Source organism: Diabrotica undecimpunctata, chromosome 6 (assembly GCF_040954645.1).
Source record: "Diabrotica undecimpunctata isolate CICGRU chromosome 6, icDiaUnde3, whole genome shotgun sequence".
NCBI classification, from domain to species: domain Eukaryota; kingdom Metazoa; phylum Arthropoda; class Insecta; order Coleoptera; family Chrysomelidae; genus Diabrotica; species Diabrotica undecimpunctata.
In genome coordinates, this window is record NC_092808.1 from 153,965,296 (window position 1) to 153,986,279 (window position 20,984).

The window sequence follows — 20,984 nt, forward strand, 5'->3', positions numbered from 1 at the left end:
TGCATTTTCCATCCCGTCTAGTCCTAAATCTCTCGCAAAATATGATTGATGAATTTGTAAAAATCTTAAGTAACTTCACGTATAAACTATTCCCTATTCCAGAAGCGAAATCCAATTCTGAGCGCTGTCCACAGTGACGAAATCTGCTGCTACCGGATCTAATCCTGATGGGCTCTTATATTACACTGGCGATGTCGGCCGCGGGCCACGTTACGGAAGGGTGGAAATGGAAACGCTCGTTGTCGGTAATACAGTATCCTAAGGGGTGCGTTATTGGGGTGTCCTTTACGTAATTTGAATTCAGATTTTACGAGAGGATTGCAATTTAACCTGCAAGAATTGAGTTTATTTACTGAATAATATAGAAAAAACATTTACTTTATAATTTTTTATTTTTGTTTTTTTTTTTATAATAGCATAAATACAGTGGAGTATGTTTGTCAAAAGGCCAAAATGCTTACTTATTGTTGAACTACAAACCATGTTGGATCTTGGTCCAATCATAATATTGATTTTGATATTGTTTGTTGATCTATAAAAATATCAGAAAGAAAACAAATCATCTGAATAAGACAACAGACAACTCTACCAGAAAAAATAATTTAAATTTGGCGGTCAAACGTTTGTAACCACTTCCATAGTTACACTCATATGTATGGCAAGAAAGCACTCTACCTGACGAATGGAATACAGTATTTATATGCCTCATAAACAATAAAGAAAACGGGTTTGACCGTTCCAGCTTTAGAGAGATTTTTCCTCTTAACACGACGTTCAACGGCTTTGTTCCCAAAACTGCCTTTCTGTAGCACTTTACACAAGCTACAACCTAATATGATCTAGTATACTTTGTGATTAAAATCATGTAAACGCGATCTTTTTGTAACCTGTATAAATGGAAAGAAAATTATTTTTATTTGTCTCTTGTTAACTCGATATTTATCAAATATTTTTACGTATAGAAATTGTAGAAGCATTTCACAACAGTTGTATTAAATTGCGAAAACAGTTTATCAGTCTTTTATTATTTCAGTCTATCGTTTTCCAGGTGAATATTAAATTTTCAAATTTGATGGAAAGCTTGAAAATATATACGCTTGAAAAATTACCGTGGTATAGGCGGTTGAACTAAAATGTTAAATAAATACATCGTTTCATTTCACTTCCAAATAAAAACAGCCCAGTCAAAATATATTTTCACACAGGAAAAACGTTGCTTTGGAAAACATCCAAGCAGCAATTTTTTGCGGTTTACTAATTTCAATATTTTAGTATATATTATATAAAATAAATACAGATTAAAGGAATCCGGCGATGAAGGACCATAAAGGAAAATCGGGTGTCATCATCATTATTCTGACTTTACAAACCTTTGTGGGTTCTAACCTTCCCAAGAATTTCTCTCCAGTCGTCCCTATACATCGCCTTCCTCCGCCAAGCACGTATTCCCATATTACTCATGCCTTCATCGATGTTATCAAGGAACCTTGTTCTGGTACGTCCTCTCCGTCTCTGACCAATGGGTCTATTAAGGAGCGTTTTTCTAGCTGGGTCATTACATGCCCTATCCACCTCAGCCGTCCTATTTTAATATGTTTTACGATATCTGGTTCCTAGTATATTCTATAAAGTTGGAAGTTTTATCGTCTTCTCCACACTCTATTGTCATTCACTGCTCCATAGATTCGCCTTAATACTTTTCTTTCGAAACATCCTAACCTGTTTTCATTACTTTGTATTAGAGTCCAGGTCTCTGAACCATATATTAGGACTGGGCGTATTATTTTGTATAGTTTTATTTTTGTATTTCTCGATATTATTGTGGATTTAAGAAGGAGATTTAAGGAAAAGCGGGTGTTCATCCACTAATTTCCTGTTCAGCTTTAAACTCTTGTGACGACCTTTCGAATTGGCTTACAGAATTTTAATGGTTGGTTGCTTATTCTTTATTTTGCCTTCTTCAGTGATTTATTTTATTAAACTAATACACAACAACAAAACACGAGAGAGAAAGAGAGAGAGAGCGAGAGAGAGAGAGATGTTTTGAACTTTTTGCGTACGAGAGAAATTACTGAGAACAACTTCTTCTTTGAGTTATGTGATGAGACTGCTTGGGTAAGGAAAAACGGAAGTCAGAAGTGATTTTTTTGAGAAACCGGAAGTTGTCTGAATGCCGAGGAAGTGTGGCGTTTGAGAACATAAAGTATTCGGACATCTGGCAATTTACAGGGGTAGCGATAATTTCAGTTTAAATAATACAAATTTATAAAATTGCAGTTTCATTTAACAGAATGGAATCATTGTTCAATTTGCTTTAATACTGTGTTCGACCCTTGAGTAAAAGTTTGGGTTGTTTCGATTGACTCCACCACAACATCATCATCATCATCATCATGCAACCTCTTCTGTCCACTGCTGGACGTAGGTCTCTCCCATTTTTCACCACTCTTCACGGTTCGGTGCTTCTTGTTGCCATTTCTTGGATATTCGTCCAATGTCGTCCATCCAGCTTGTTGGTGGTCGTCCTCTACTGCGTTTGTCTTCCCTTGGGCGCCAGTCAATTAGTTTTCTGATCCATCTTGTGTCTTTCAGTCTCGCTATGTGACCTGTCCACTTCCATTTCAGCTTGGCTATACGTTTAACGACATCACTGATACCTGTTCTTTTCCTTAAGTCTTGATTCCTTATTTTGTCTTTTCCACCACAACAAACCGAACCAATTATTGTTAACGCGTTTTAAATGCAAAATACTAAGAAAAATATATGGCCCGACAGTTAATAGGATAACTGGATACTGTAGAATTGAAAGAACTGAAGAACTGGAAACCTTATATAACCAACCAAACATCATCAACGAGATAAAAGCCCAGAGACTGATGTGAACAGGACATGTGCATAAAGCCAATGAAGAACGTCTCATCAAACAGATATGGGGGAAAATCTGATCGACGGAAGATGCGGTAGAGGAGCATGGTGAAGTATTACCATATAGATTTTCCACCATGCTTCTATCAACAGATGGAGGCTTTTAATAGATAAAAATCCCACACTTGCATCCGGTAGAGTCTGGATTATGTCTTCAAATTAGAGATATCCAACCCTTCATCCTTTGCGATATTCTGTAAGTTCATCTGTAGGTTCACCTTATACTACCAGAAGCACGTCTTTCATACAGTTCTAGAAAATCTTTAAATATTGTGTCATTGAGCTAAGGTTATTTAATAATAATCAATGCCCATGAGCATAAAGTGTGTATTTTGAAACTTTTTGATCTATTTTTACTGGACCAAAAATCTACACCCTATTTTCAAGTAAAATATATTTCAATTCAATTCAGCTCAGTGATCATCGTCGCACTGTACTCAGTTGCTGTTCACGCGACGGAAAACGACTGTGAATGAGTTTTTTAGCGCGAAAATTTTTAATATAATTGCTAAAAGTTAAACTTTCATTCTGCCGCAATTCAATGCCTCAATGCGACGAGTACATCGCAGATATAATAGCTCTATATAAAGCGTAAACTGGGATGCACAAAAGCAAAATATAAAAAGGTATAAATGTATACAAAAGGAATAATTGTTCTATGACAAATATTTAGTCTATTCAGTAAAATAATTTAGTTAATTTAATTTATTTCAGTTTAGTTTTTATTGAAAAAGGAACAATAATACATTTTCAATCAATTATAACAAAATTATAAATTGAATAAATAAATATTCATAAATGTTTCATAAATTAAAAAATATATAATAGTAGTGATATATTAGAAATATTAGTAAATTTTTTTTAACTAGTTTTGAAAGAAAAATTTCCCTAGGGTTTTTTTCCCTATATTTTTGAGCATTTTGAATTAAATTTAAATTTAATAATACAGCAATTGCACTGAAAAATAGGATAAGGCATATTAGTAACGAAAAATCCATGAACGGAAAATTAAACTTGCTATCTTTGAAAATATAGAATACCGGAAACATATTCTTAAGAAATTGATATTTAACTCGAACATTTTTGACGATCCCAGAGTTCTGGATATTTCCCCATCTTAAATCCCATAAGAAATCGCTAAGGTCCGTTCTGGTCATTTTTGACGCTTTTTGTTGTGGAGGCGCGACGGCTTATCGGATCGTGACGTGTGAGATATCGTCGGAAAGGAGAGGGAGTAACGAATCGCTTCTTTCCAACGAGCCCCCATTCGCAAGATTGAACCAATAGAAACGGAGATCCTGTATAGTACCGTTTTGGCAATGTCTTTGTCTTGGTTTTTTGTGTTAACGTAATCGATATCCCCTCCTCTTTCCTTTAAAATAGTGTAAAGAGTTTAATATCTTGAGAGATACACTTCCGAATGAAAAACCAAAAAACCCTTGTTTAATGTTTTTTTAAAATCTATCGAATGGCACCAAACACGACCCCGTACCCCCACTCTCTGAGGGCAGGGGTGCAACTTTGAAATCTTAAATAGGAACCTCCATTTTTTTATTGCACATTATAATTCTACAGGAAAAATGAAACTTTTTTTATTTTAATAAAATAATTCTGATTTAATTACAGACAAAGGTATGCAAAGTCTGCGAAGGCGGCAAACTATATTAGGAAACATCCATAAACTATGTCGTAAAAAATTTGGACTTTTAAGTAACCTCCCCCCTATTCGTAATAAAGCGTCATTTATAGTCGAAGCCCCCACCCCTCGTGTTGACGTCGCAGTTGCAACGCATGACCCCCTTTTTAGTGATTTTTTAAAAAATTCAATGTTATTTCTGGATTTTTTAAAATTTAACGTTAATTTGCGTATTATTACGTTTTTATATTATTACTGATACTTTGAATAATGCTGCCCTCTGGTAGAAGTGTATATAGTATTAAACACGTGTTTTTTATTTTTTCATTTTGAAATGTATTTCTCGAGATATTAAACCATTTTCATAATTTTCCTTGGGTATCACTCTAAATCACGTTTTTCAAAGATAAATTTTGTAAATCAAGATAAAACTTATTTTTTTATGAGGAATCCAAATCTGCAATAAAAAATGGGGGTTTCCAGTTAATTTTTTAAAGTTTCCTCCCACCCAACTCTAGAGAGTGTGTCTGGGGAGTCATATTTGGTGTTATTCGATAGATTTTTGAAAAATATTGTTATCTTATATTTAATTCGCGAAATATTCGACCGTCCCGCTTCTTTTAACACACCCTATATATATATATATATATATATATATATATATATATATATATATATATATATATATATATATATATATTTCTTTGTAGTACCAATTGACTTCTGGACGAAAAGTATTCCCATTTGGCATCCGTGAATATTCACGGGCCACAATATACAGCGAATTCTGTTGCGGTACCAATTGGCATCAATCGCTGTTGCGGTTTCTTTGGCATCGATTGGCTTTGGACCTTTAGCATCCATTGGTTTATGACTCAAGTCGACAATAATACCTAAAGGTTTCGGTGGAATTCTACCTGAGTCAATTCATCTGTTCAGTCATTGTAATATTTTGTTGTCGAAACGGATGTTTAAAAATTTAACTTGTTAGAGTATATTACTCTGTATCTATAAATTGTAGGCAGGTAGTTATTGCTTTTTTCGAGATTGAATATTTTTCTTTTAAAATTATGACAGCTTCAAATTTGATTTAATTTGCTAAATACTTTTATTTTACATTTTTTAAGCTCAGTAATTTAAAAATGTTTTATCGTCTTTTAACAACTTCTAGTCTGATTATTCCCTGAGTAAAAGATATCTGTTGTAATGAATTGTTTGGTATTACTAAAGAAATTCTGGTATAGTAGGATTAAATGTTAAAATTAAATGTTACAATGATTGTAACTTCATGTCTTGGGCTGTTACGTCGCATTATGGGCTATATGGGCTGTATTTTCTCGTTCTTGTTCGTATTTCTCTTCGATTTGCATTTTCGATGACACTTTCCAATATTTTAGCAAATTCAAAGTCCATGAAAAATACTTAGAAAGCAAACAAAAGTACTTATAAGAGTATACTTATAAGCACTCTTAACTGCTCAACATATCAAGGTGTTATAGCAGGTGTTCCGCGTGCAATGCTGCCATGTTCACATGTACAGCGTGGAAAACAAGAGTCATTTGCTGTCGGTTAAGGTTACCGAAAACCCAAGCAAAGCTTAACTTTTTGGATCAATAGCAACAACTACTCCAGTGACTCCAATAGTGAACATGGCAGCATTGCACGCGGAACACCTGCTATAACACCTTGATGTGTTGAGCAGTTAAGAGTGTATTGCATTTATTCGCTTATACTAATTGAACATCTTTGGGATATGTTAGATAGATGTGTCCCGAGGCGCCCACATCCACCTCAAATCCTTCAACAACTAAAAGAAACTCTAATCGAAGAATGGGAAAATATAGGTACCTCAACAAGATATCGACAGGCTTATACGCAGCATGCCACGTAGAATTCAAGCACTAATTCGCGCTGGTGAAAAATACACACGATATTAAGAATCAATTTTTCTTCATATCCTTACGTTAGAGATGTGGAACAACTGCTTATTCCATTTCATTTGTTGTAGTGTTTTCAAGTTGTTATGATTATCTTCAAAATGGTATGTAGAAATGGTTTTAATTTATTAAATTTATTTGAACAAAACATGATTCCTTTATTCAGGTAATAAGATTTCTATATTATTAAAATTATTAAGACGCAAATATGTGTGAGGCAAAATTAATAACAAACTATGAACGAATAAATAAACGAAACACAAATATAGAGATATCAGCAGGAGTGGTGAAAAAAGCAAAGAATAGTAGAAGGCAGGAGAGTAATAATATCCCAGTTAAAGACAAAAAATGATCCAGAAATTGAAATTTCATAAGACACTTTAATAAAATATAGGTAGAAGAGCGAGCACTAAATCCTACATATCTGATCTACCCGAAAATGTATTACTTTGCTATACTATAAAATACTAGTTATGTTTGGATCAACAGAAACAACTACTCCGAGGGCTAATACCCCTACCGGCATTGAATTATACTATTGATCCTATAGTCGCAGAACAACACAACCCATCAAGTGTGAAACGCCAAACAGCTGTTTCGGTCCGCCAGACCTCATCAGTGACGCTTGGCTTCTCCATTGGAAAGTTGTTCGTTCTGCTTAAGGATACAAGGTCCTCTGAATCTCAAATGTAGATGAGAATGCAATCCACTCTTAACTGATCAACATTTAATGTGTCATCACAGGTGTTCCGTGTGCAATGCTGTCAGGTCACCCATGTACAGCTTGGAACAACAAGAGCCATTTGCTGATCGGTTTAGGTCACTGAAACCGAACCAATTATGTTTGGATCAACAGAAACAACTACTCCGAGGGCTAATACCCCTACCGGCATTGAATTATACTATTGATCCAATGGTCGCAGAACAACACAACCCATCAAGTGTGAAACGCCAAACAGCTGTTTCGGTCCGCCAGACCTGATCAGTGACGCTTGGCTTCTCCATTGAAAAGTGTTCGTTCTGCTTAAGGGGACAAGGTCCTCTGAATCTCAAATGTAAATGAGAATGCAATCCACTCTTAACTGATCAACATTTAATATGTCATCACAGGTGTTCCGTGTGCAATGCTGCCAGGTCACCCATGTACAGCTTGGAACAACAAGAGCCATTTGCTGATCGGTTTAGGTCACCGAAACCCAACCAATTATGATTGGATCAACAGAAACAACTACTCCGTGGGCTAATACCCCTACCGGCATTGAATTATACTATTGATCCAATGGTCGCAGAAAAACACAACCCATCAAGTGTGAAACGCCAAACAGCTGTTTCGGTCCGCCAGACCTTATCTGTGACGCTTGGCTTCTCCATTGGAAAGTTGTCCGTTCTGCTTAAGGGGACAAGGTCCTCTGAATCTCAAATGTAAATGAGAATGCAATCCACTCTTAACTGATCAACATTTAATATGTCATCACAGGTGTTCCGTGTGCAATGCTGCTAGGTCACCTATGTGATCAGTTAAGAGTGGATTGCATTCTCATTTACATTTGAGATTCAGAGGACCTTGTCCCCTTAAGCAGAACGGACAACTTTCCAATGGAGAAGCCAAGCGTCACTGATGAGGTCTGGCGGACCGAAACTGCTGTTTGGCGTTTCACACTTGATGGGTTGTGTTGATCTGCGACCATTGGATCAATAGTATAATTCAATGCCAGTAGGTGTATTACCCCTCGGAGTAGTGGTTTTTGTTGATCCAAACATAATTGGTTGGGTTTCGGTGACCTAAACCGATCAGCAAATGGCTCTTGTTGTTCCAAGCTGTACATGGGTGACCTGGCAGCATTGCACACGGAACACCTGTGATGACATATTAAATGTTGATCAGTTAAGAGTGGATTGCATTCTCATTTACATATAAAATACTAGCTTTTATCCTCGATTCGATTGTGATGGCGTCTTCTGGCGAGAAGTATCCCTTGAAAATACAACTTTTTTTAATAAAATGTATCATCTGTGCTTATTTGTGTCCCTGTCAAAATTGCAAAAATAATCAATATGATCGGTTAAAAAGTTAAACAGGGAATGCGAAAAAAAACAAGCCGACAAACACCTTACACTCACATTTATAATATTAGTTAATATTTTCACAGAAAAAAAGACAAAGCATAACCAGAGATAGATAAAAACTAAGCATCTTAACGAAAGAATCTTATTAACACAGCGCCAAACCACATTTTCAAAATTCACAACATTTTTAATGCATTTACAACCCCTAACATTAAATGCTTTTTAATACACAACGTTTTAGCAATGTGCTTCAAAAAATTATACACATGGCGCTGAGAAATAAGGTTATAAAACCTTTCAAAAAGAATAAAAGACTGCAGATAACAAGAAAGTAAGATAAAACCAATAATATATTGTAAATCCAAAAACTAAACAAAAAATATCCATTCTAAGAATTAAACTCAAACGCGAATCGACCAGATGTTACTCGAACCTTTATAAACCTGGAATCTAAGACAATCTAAGTGACTGACTGGCTTCCAAAATCGTATCACATCCTGTAGATGCCAATTGAACCGCTAAGCTGTAACGACATGAATATCGCTTCAACTCAATATACACAAATCGATGGTGGCGCTGCTTATTTTTTGCCTCGAACTACGATTTATTTACGAATCAAAAAACGGTCCAATTGGATTCCGGGTTCATATCGCGTAAAGAGCCTTATAATATCATCCACTATGCGTTTCTGATATTATTTTGAAGAGGTCAATTGGCATCCGAATACCGGATGCCAATTGACCAGCGGAAGCCAATTGAACCTACAACTTTACATGTGGGAAGTCAATTGTTACCGTAAATAAATATATATATATATATATATATATATATATATATATATATATATATATATATATATATATTAAATGAATCAATACAATGGCCCACTTCTACGATTCATTGTTAAAAATTTGTACGTTTCGGGCGACATGTCTCTAATCCTGAAAGAAGACGCCAAACCGCTTGCCCCCCTAGGGATACGTGTTCGTTTGAGACGAATTGTGTGCATCAATGTGTGAGCTGATATTTGATATTACGTGATATATGACGACAACCGTAATATTGTAGATGCGGTAACATTTCCTGGGTTTCATCCAGATCGACAAAAGGTTTTGACAAATCGATACCTTTTTAATCAACAACGTAAACTATTCCGGTTACGCGGCAGGTTGAAGGGCGCTGTTGCCACAAGTCGTTCTATTGTTCGCTTATAGTGGAATAATTATTTATGCATGTCATAGATTTAACGCCATTATAAATAAATAATACTGACAATATAGCAAAACAGTTTAAGAACATTTTGCCATAAATTTAATTAGCCCAAAGCTAATCTTTTTGTAGGGACACATGTCAAATATAATTTAGTGATAAGTGTTCTAGAGTATTCATTATCAGTAAGGAAGCACCTAAATTTCTTGAAAAGTATTAAATATTAAATAAGTCATGGATTCGACCGTTACTTGATGGAAATTCATTTTATATAAAAATAAAACATTGAAAACTTTGTTGTCAAAATAGGCAAACACAAAAAGAAAGGAGTAACACTTGCTTTCAGAATAAACAACAACTTAGGCAAATATATTAAAAACAACAAGAGCCAAAATAAAAAGCACTTACACAGTGGTGTATACAAACTTAAATGTGACGACTGTCCAAAAACTTACATTGGTCAAACTGGTAGAACTTTTAAGAACCGTATAGCAGATCATAAAAGGTTCAATAATAGAAAAACAGATTCTACATATGTACTGTTTGCGTAAAACATTGTTTGGTACTAAGCTGCAAACTATTAGACCACTTTAAAAACTGTAGTAAATAAAATTAAGATCGGATAGTATTATTCATTAGGAATATTTACCATATTACATATCTTGTAACCTTATTTATTAAGTTACAAAATTTATCCACAAAGAAAAACATTTATTGGAATTGTCGTTTATTATTCACCAATTTTTCTTAACTGCTCTGATTCACCATAAGTTGTCGACGTTTTGTTTTCAAAAAGGTCACGACCCTCGGACCTCTTTATAGGTAAATCTGAAAAGCCAGAAGCATTGAGGGCCGGCTGTAATTCCAGTGAACGTTTCGGTCTTTGAGCCTAATGTATTTACTTTAAGCTGTGCGGATGACCAAGTCATTACAGCTCGACGACTTTACTTTTATAGCCAGGAAGTTGATGATAAATACAGACGACCACAATAGCGAATAAGACGACATAAGGGTGAACTATTAGAAGTGAATAACCGCCCGAGTTTCAAAATATTCTTGGATAAAACGAAGACAGATTTATGAACGGTGTTCGACAAAAATATCCAACTACCTTTTAATGCTATGAAATATTCAATTATTAAGAATTTATAGAATTAACACAAAACAATTGAGTACCAATTTAGTCCAGGAAAATTAGCAAAAAAGCCTTTTTTGTGACACTCTTTCATACGGGTATCTAATTTTATAAATAATATATACATTGCTTTTCAGATAAAACTATCCACTGAACTTCTAATTTTTAAGAAAACCGCAAAAACAACTCAATTAATATTTGAAGGGGGAGACATTATCTCAAATTTCTGGTTGTTGGGAAATGCACCCTCTCATCCCCGTATCATCCCTTAATTTTTTTTAAATTAATTCGGCTTGAAGTGTTTAATTTACGAGATAGACAATTTTTAGAAGATAATATCTCTTTAACCTTAATTGACTGTAACAAAATAGGTTGTAGTATAATTTTAACTTTTTAAATATTAACCGTACTATTTGTAGTACCTTCAAAAACCAAGAATGAAAAAACTTCACTTTTTATTAAGTTTTATCAAAGATTTTCGATATTATGTGGACATTCATTTTAATCGGTTAATAGACAATGACAATTTGTTATAACTTGTAAGAGACTATTTTGAAACGTGTGCAATTTGATGGCCGAAATGGTTTACACTTTGCAAGAAAGAATCGAAATTGTAGGTTTATACTACAAAAATAATAATCGTGCAAGAGCTGCTGCTAGAATTTTTAATGAAACACACCACAATAGATGTGCAACTCATAAGTATGCGATTGAACTGATGCAGAAATTTAGAGCAATAGGGTCAGTTTGCAATAAAAAACATAACCGACATGGACTTGTAAATAACGAAGGAATCCAAGTTGCCGTTTTAGGGCAAGTTAACTTAGAGGTTGAGCAATCACAGTCACTGTCAACAATAAGCAGAACAATCAGTGTTTCAACTTCTACAGCCTTCCGAGTCCTCCATAAATTTAAGTTTCATCCATACAAAATTAAATTAGTACAAGAGTTTAATGAAGAAGATTTTGATCTTTTGCGAATTAATGACACAATGCATTATTAACAATCCACAATTGGTAAACAATATTTGCTTACGGGTGAATGCTCATTTTCATTAAATGATTTGGTGAACAGACATAATTAACGATATTGGGCTGAAAGTGTATATATTTTACGTGAATTTCACACACAGAATCCTCAAATGTTAAACGTATGGTGTGGTATCCTAGGTGATCACATTATCGGACCCTTCTTTATCACTGGAAACTTAAATGGTGCATCGCATCTTGAGTTACTTAGGCAAGTGGTTGATCGTATTAGAACAATAGTAGAAAATGATAATAACCTTTTCGAAGATTTAGTTGTATTTCAACATCATGGAGCTCCTCTATACTCTGCTCTACCTGTGCGACAATTTTCAAACGAAACTTTTCCCGCTCGTTGGATAGATAGAAGAGGACAGATGATGGATTAGTCATCTAGGTCACCGGATTTATTACCCCTAGACTTCTTCTTATTGGCGTATTTAAAAACAAAAATGTATGCTACTCAACCAGAATCTCTAGATGATTTACAACAAAGAATAGAGGATTAATGTCGACAATTGAATGCAGACGTGTACTATACTATTGTATGGAAGGGAATGGCCGTCATTTTGAACAATTATTGTAAAAATTTTTGGTAGTGAAATGTTAATTCTAAATGTTTGTAATAAAATTGTTAAAAAAATAATTTTTTTTTCAATCCCGTTTTCTTGCTTTTGTATTAATTTTTCTCATGAACTAATCACTTTAAGCATAATGTTTTTTTTTTAATTTAGAGTACCTTGTTGCACAATTTTACTTTTCCCTTATTATTATTTCAAAACGATTCTTTCAAAAATGAGCCATTCGTGATTCTCCAAAGATGAAGGGTTTAAATGGGCCAAATATAAAAAATTAAGCGATTTTACTATTTACGAAAAATTTAATTCATAACTTCAAGTTTATAAAAGTCGCAATATCTCCGGTTCTAAAGAATGTCAGATTATAACAGACAAAAACAACAGAGCATATTTACTGATGCAACAGGGGCACAGAACCCGACAAGCAGAGGAAGAATATAAACAACTACGCAAAGAAGAAAAGAAAACTCACCGAAGAAAAAAGAGAGAATATATGAACAAAGAACTTCAAGAACTACAAGAACTAAGTAAATCAACAGAGACAAGAAAATTTTATCAGAGACTGAACAAAAGCAGAAAAGACTTCAAACCGAGAACAACGATATGTGGAGATAAGGAAGGTAATATATTGACAGAACAGCAAGAGATACTAAGTAGATGGACAGAACATTTTACGGAAAAGCTTGAAGAAGATCGGAGAGAGACGAACCCTGACATACTATTAGACCAAGCAGACAACAGAGAAAAGACTCCACCAACAATAGCCGAGATTAAAGCAGCAATAGATAAATTAAAGAACAATAAAGCACCAGGATCGGATCAAATAGCATCGGAGTTACTGAAGGAAGGAGGAGACGCACTGCAAAAAACAATACATGAATTAATAACAAAGATATGGTCGAATAAACAGCTACCAGCGGAGTAAAATAGCGGTATTATTGTACCATTACATAAAAAAGGAAATCATTAGAATGTGAAAACTACCATGGAATCACGCTGCTGAATGCAGCATACAAAATAATGTCCAACGTCATTTATGAAAGACTTAGACCACACGCTGAAAAAATAGTTGGCAAATACCAAAGTGGCTTCTGTAGATAGAAGTCAATAATAGACCAGATATTTGTTCTGCGACAGGTCCTCGAAAAAACAAGTGAATATAACATCGACACACATCATCTCTTCATAGACTTTGAAAGCGCATATGACAATATAAACCGAGAATTCTTAATAAAAGCATCGAAAGAATTTAATATACCGACACAACTAATAGAACTGATAAAAGAAACTCGAACAGTAGAAAGTAGAATCCGGATACAAAATGAATTAACGGAAACAATACATGTGAAAAAGGGACTACGCCAGGGAGACGATCTATCATGCATCTTGTTCAACATCGTACTCGAGAATATACTGAGGGACACAACAGTCAATCCACGAGGAACAATAATTAATAAAAGCGTGCAAATACTAGCATTTGCAGATGATGTTGACATAATCGCAAGATCAACAAGAGAAATGACAGAGGCATACAACCAAATAGAACGAGCTGCACAAAGTATATAGCCAAAACAAAATATATGCAGGTAAGTAAAAACGCAGAAATAAGGCAGCCACAAAATATAACAATACGAGAATACAACATTGAGGGGGTAAAAAACTTTATATACTTGGGATCCTTAATCACGTCTGATAATAAAGTTGCGGAGGAAGTGAAGAGGCGAATATTTATTGCAAATAAATGTTACCATGGCTTAATTAGGCAACTAAGATCAGTTAACGTCGCAAGAAAAACAAAATGCCAAATATTTATATAAAACCCTAATAAGACCGGTACTCACATACGGCTCAGAAACCTGGACATTCACTAAAACATAAGAAACGTTGTTAGCCACCTTCGAAAGAAAAATCTTGCGACACATATATAAGGGCACAAAAGAAAACGGAATATGGCGAAGAAAATACAACTCTGAACTATACAAAATATACCAGGATCCGGATATTATAACATTCATTAAAATAGGACGGCTGCGTTGGATAGGACATGTAGAAAGAATGGAAGAAGGCGAAATACCAAACAAAATATTCAAACAGATGCCAGTAGGAAAAAGAACAAGAGGAAGACCGAAGCTGAGATACTTAAAACAAATAGAAAATTATATAACAACCTTAAAAATAAAAAAAAACTGGAGAAAAAAAGCACGAAACAGATCAGAATGGAGAAGAATCCTGTATAAAAATAGAATTAGTTAATTCGTGAATTGTTTATTTAACTGGGAAATTTGTTTAAACAATTTAAAATAAATATTTATTTTGTAAAAATCTGGTGACCACCGTGTGTTAGGAATTATTTACTTATGACAAGCGATCAGGCAGATAAATGTACCCAAAGAAGACCGAAAAAAGAGATTGGACATTGGAGTTAAAACCTCTATAGCAAATGAAATGGGACGAGTCAACAGAAAATGATATGGAACGATGGTTTTAAGTAAATTGTAGGACAAATATGAAAGAGATAAACATAAGATAGTGGCAAATGGAGACGAATAGATGATTATTAATTTATTTATTTTATATAATAATTGAATAATGCTAAAACTTTTACTTTTTCTAACTATATGTTAAAATCTTGAGATTTATCGTACACTTAATTTTAAATGGACACCGAAACAACTGTTTAGTTTTATCTTAAGAAGTACTTAACATTCTACAAAACGTCACGTCTGCCATTTAATTAATTAATCAATTACCAACCATTAATTAATCTCTTTATCTTGTTTTCAGCAAGTGACCTTGATTCAATACGAGCCCTTTTCAATGAGAAGGAGAAGGAGCTATCTCTGGCTGTGGCCAAAGTGGAGGAGTTAACTAGACAGTTGGAGGAATTAAGGAGAGGACGGTCGAACAAAAACTCGCCACCACCTTCTGCCTTAGAATTGGATAAACTCCGAAGGGAGCTCATGGTAAGTTTCTTATCTATTATCTGCAAGTCTGAAGCCAGGCGACAAACCGATAATTTATACTGTGGCCACTCTCACACTGACGGCTCTCTGAAATTAATTTTCGGCTTTAGGCCAGTTCGAATAATTACGAAGTTTCTGTTTTTAATGGCCGTTTTCTATAGTGTATTGATCCGTGAAAATGTGCACTCATAGTTTGTTTGTTTTTGCGACATTGGTGCATTTATAAAAAAAAACAATGGATGTGTTTCAAAACTGAACATTTGATAAATGGAGCAAGTTTAATGAATTTCTGCATAAATATTGTACGGAAACTACTTCATTCTGTCAGTTTTCATCGAATTCTTGTTCGTTATAAAATATATTTGACGTTGCCTCCAATAATTTAATCTGTTATTTAAGTACAGCTGGTTCCTAAAAAACTGATACGACTCTTATAGTGTATTTTTATGTATGAGAGAGTAATAAAACAATAAATTATGTATGCAAATCCCTAAACTGTTGATACGGGTGACTCAATGAAAAACAGATATTTGTCAACAAGTTTACAGAAGTATATAGGAAAACAATTTTAAATTGAGTATGACCACCAGGTATAAAGGTTGGAGCAGAATAGAATACAATAGTTGTGAGGGCTACTAATCCCTAAATAAGGTTGCCAGTGTCGGAGTGATGGAGGTTAACAGGTACTAATGAATTTGCAAGAAATGTAAGATGTTTATTTTATTGGTTATATATAACCAATAAAAGTTTAATAAGTACCTACCTATTTGCAAAATAAAGTTTAATTCTTTAGATAAAATAAAACGTTTTATTTTATCTATTTGCAAAATAAAGTTTAATTCTTTGCCTATTTGCAAAATAAAGTTTAATTCTTTAGATAAAATAAAACGTTTTATTTTATCTATTTGCAAAATAAAGTTTAATTCTTTGCCTATTTGCAAAATAAAGTTTAATTCTTTAGATAAAATAAAACGTTTTATTTTATCTGAAATGAGTGCATTCCACGAAGTAAGGGTTTCAACAATCAAACATTTAATTCTTTAATTCCAGGAATCTACGACAGTAATTGACTAGATAATTACCTTCTAAACTTATTCCACAGAAAATGTGATAGTGGGTTTTTCCATTTTGTATATAGGAAGGTCCAAGTGGCGTATTCAAAATTCTTAACAGTTCACTAAAAGTAGGTACTTCAGTTGCAAGGTGCAGTTTATTGTGTATACTAGTGTTATGGAAAATTTGGAAGTGCCGTGTAAACGCTGAAAAATTGGTCCTCTAACAGTTAATGAAAAAACATTAATATTTAATTGTTTTAAATCATTTACAGACAAACGTTTATGTGAAAGTGTTGATGAGACCGTTGAGTTAGTTAGCAGTACACTTGGTGTTGGGAAATCTACGATTTACAGAGTTATTAAAGAAGAGAAATGTGGTAGTTTTCAAATGCCACGTAATGCTCCAGGGAAACCAAAATTTCAAATAGAATATCATTTTAAAGAAGGACTTCGACGGAAAGTGCATGAATTCTTCTTTAGACAAGAATTTCCAACATTGGATAAAGTTCTTGTCTCAGTTCGAGATGATAAGGATTACCCAGAAATGAGTCGAAGTACGTTATGGAAACTTTTAAAAGAAATAGGCTTCCGCTGGAAAAAGAATCCCAGAAAGTCTATTTTATTAGAAAGAAGCGATATTGTCATATGGAGAAGACATTTTCTAAGAACCATAAAGGAAATGAGAAACCAAAAAAGAAAAATATTTTATCTTGATGAAACATGGATCAACGAGGGTCATACACCAAATAAATTTTGGCAGGATGAAACTGTTACAAGTCAAAGGCACGCTTTTGTAAATAACTTATCTACTGGTTTAAACCCACCATCAGGAAAGGGACGCAGGCTGATAATAGTACACATTGGCAGTTCAGACGGTTTTGTTGAAGGTGGTTTATTAACTTTTGAATCAACTCGTACCGGTGACTACCATGAAGACATGAACGCTGATGTCTTTCAAGAATGGTTCGAACAAATGATAGATCTTCTTCCTAAGAACTGTGTAATAGTAATGGATAATGCAAGTTATCACTCGACTTATAGAAGGACTGCCCACAACCAAGTGGTTAAAAAAAGACTTGCAGAATTGGTTGAGTTCAAAAAATATTACGTACCATCCCGGATCTATAAGAAAGGAACTTTATTCGTTGTGTGCCCTTCATAAATAAAAATTTAAAAAATACGAAATTGATGAAATTGCCAAAAATCGTGGAATGACAGTACTTAGATCCCCACCATATCATTGTGAATTAAACCCGATTGAACTGGTATGGGCACAGATAAAGAGTGAAGTTTCAAGAAAAAATACCACTTTTAAAATTCATGATGTTAAACAGTTGTTTTTGGAGGCCGTAAATAATGTAAAACCTGAAAACTGGGAAAAGGCAGTAAATCACACTATTAAAGAAGAGGAAAAAATGTGGAAGCTGGACAATATTACTGATAAAATGATCGAGCCAGTTATTATAAATCTTGGTTCTGAAAGTTCATCTTCTGAATCTGATTTGGATTTGTAACAAGTAGCTGTAAGTTTTATATTAATATTTTTATTCATCTATTTAACATACCTTAGACGGTTTTAAAAACTCTTTTTCTGTTTTGTAATTTTTAAAAATAAAAAAAAATGTGAATTTTTTAAAACCCTTTTTAATGTAGGCCAGTCAGTTCTAATATAGTGTGTGATAAAAGAGGTCACTTTTGTTTACATACACATAACACTTTATAACACTGAAATAATTCATTTATTTTTTACAATTATTCAAAGTAATTTTTCAATTAATCTTGAGCACGCCCATGGAGTGGTCGGAGCTACCAGTTAAAATTATGCTAATTACTCTCTCGTTCATAAAAATAAACTATAGTAAGATTTGATCATTTTGAGCAGTGATTTTGATTGGTCTGACATTATATTATATTTATTATGATAGACAAATAATAAAATAAACAAAGAAACAACAGACAATTGATTACATATGTTAATTCATAAATTGTAATAATTATTAACTCTAAATTTTGATATTATTTTGAATTCCTGCATTTTATAAAGAGTATATAAATGATAGTTTTTACATAAAATAGGGTTGTTGTTATTATTTTTATTATTATTAAGGAATAAAACAAACAACTTCACTCAACAATATATTAAAGCAAGAATTACAAATTAAAAGAGAACTGGAAACTATCAGAGGCAGCAAAACATTTTAATATAAGCAGAACCACAGTTTTTTTATTAATAAAAAACGGAGGGAACAAGAAACTCTCGAAAGAAAGCGAGGGTCTGGAAGACCAAAACTATATTAAATTTAGGTACGTAAAAATAAAATTAATATTTTGTAATATCTCCATCAGCATTGATAACAGCTTGTAGTCTTCGGTCCATCTGCGTGAAAGTAACTATAAAATTGTCTTCTTCAGAGAACTCTTACCAAACCTGGTCGTGCCACAGCTCTTCAGCATGTAATATTTTTTGGTTCACAAGTGGTCCTAGTTGGTTATACTAAAGATGATGGCTTGTTCTTTTAGTGGAAATTTTGGACTGTTTTGTTGAGATGCAATAGTAGATAAAGTACATTGGATTCTGTTGAGTGTAGAGGTGGTAAGAATTTCTATTGACCATAAATTATTATTCGTCTATTAATTTTACTTGAACATTTTACTTGAATTTCTTTTAATTATAATCATATCCAAGTACGGCTCTGATTTTAATTGTTGTTGATTAAAAACCAGTCCGGTGTTTACTATGGTGAAAATACTAGTATAAAATTGCGAATATATTCGAAATGTGGTTTTACCGACCTATTCTGGAAATATCAAGGATAGATCGTAAAACAAACGCACACATTCTTAAACAACTAGGAAAACGGAAAGTTTTAAACTCAATAAAAATCAGAAAATTGGAAAAATATTGGGACACATGAAAGGTGAAAAATACGAACAGTTCAGATTCATAACAAACGAGATTATAATCACCTGAATGATGTCGAATATTCGATAGGATCGGAACTTAAAAAAAAGAAGAAGCATACATTAAATCTAAAAACATTTCACCTTGGAAATGCTTTATTACCTGTATATGGTATTAAAGAATATCTACTCCACAAAGAATCCGATATACCAATATTCTACTTGTTGAACATCAAATAAAATAACTTCCCTATTCAAATACGCATCAATTCAATCTCGTCTCATGTAAATCCTGCTTAGCTCTCAAATACAGTACTTACGAACGAAATATTCATTAAAATCATATATAATGCAACGACGAGAGATATAAAACCTTCTTTATTCGGGAAACGCTGAACGATCTTCCAATTCTCCACTCAACTCAAAAATTAATGGAAACAGCTGAGATATATCGCAGTACACGGGTTGTTATTTATGTTTCCTCCCCTGCTGGAGCTATGCAGTCAATTATTAGTATACTTTTCGTTTTATTCGCCAACAATTATTGAAGTTTTGAGGTAAAAGTAAGTAAAAAATTTAGTTGTACAAATGTTGGTGGTTTTTGCCATTTCGAATAAAGCTATCTGAATATTTTATTCGCGTGTTTTGTAAATTCTATAAAAGTTTATTGAGTCATGAAAGTCATTATTTACTTTCTTTTCTACTACTATCGTCTTTTCCATTATTATTTTTCTGGTGCACTCCATTACTGTAGGTTTGCGATCATTACATCAAAATGTTTTCTATTCTTCTGTGTGAGAGTTCTGAGATTGCGAGGCTCTTCTGCCTACTCCACTTCGACCCTCTATCTTCCCTTCAATTATTATTAGTAGCAGGTTATACTTGTCATTTTTCATTATGTGGGCTAGGTACGAAGTATTTTTCTTAAATCGTTGTTATAAGTTCTAACTCTCTATTTATGGTATTTAATATTGTTCGATTCGTAATGTGTTGTGTCCATGATATTCTGAGAATTCTGCGGTAAAGTCACATTTCAAAGGCTTCTAGCCGTCTCATGGAATTTAATTTTAATGTCCAGACTTTAACTCTATTCAAAAGGACTAATCAAACGTACCATTTAATAACTCTAATTCGGTTGTCTAAGCTTTATTTTCGGTTATAAATAATTTGCTTTCATTTATTGTAAACGTTCCTGGCCTATTCTATTCTATTCATACATATAGATGTTTAATAGTGATCGAGAACTCACATATAATGTGGTATATTTGATCATCCCCTGTTTATTTAAATAATTTCAATATTAAGAGATTTTTTTTCGTATATGGAGTTCCATTGCTGATCCCTTTTGATGGCGACCCGTCTATTTAAAGCCAAATTACCGCCCTGTGTTGTTTATCGCTTTATTTTTGCCGAACACGACGGCACTTTAATTCAACATATTTTGGCGATTAGAAAAATGTGCCACCGAAATGCACCTGTTTTTGGCCGTATCAGATGGGCCTGTTTCGAATGTCGTTGGATCCTTGAGTAAGTCTTTAATAGTTTTAGTGCCT

General features: G+C 33.7%; 1 protein-coding gene across 4 annotated transcripts in view; it reads left to right on the forward strand.

Annotated features, from left to right (window-relative positions):
• The window catches only part of ASPP (Ankyrin-repeat, SH3-domain, and Proline-rich-region containing Protein), a 594,470-nt gene that overhangs the window by 442,238 nt on the left and 131,248 nt on the right, over positions 1-20,984 (forward strand). For all 4 annotated transcript variants that reach the window (XM_072535838.1, XM_072535839.1, XM_072535840.1 and 1 more), the window contains one exon: positions 15,297-15,475. In XM_072535838.1, the coding sequence (XP_072391939.1) occupies positions 15,297-15,475 (179 nt within the window). The remainder of the gene's footprint in view (positions 1-15,296; positions 15,476-20,984) is intronic.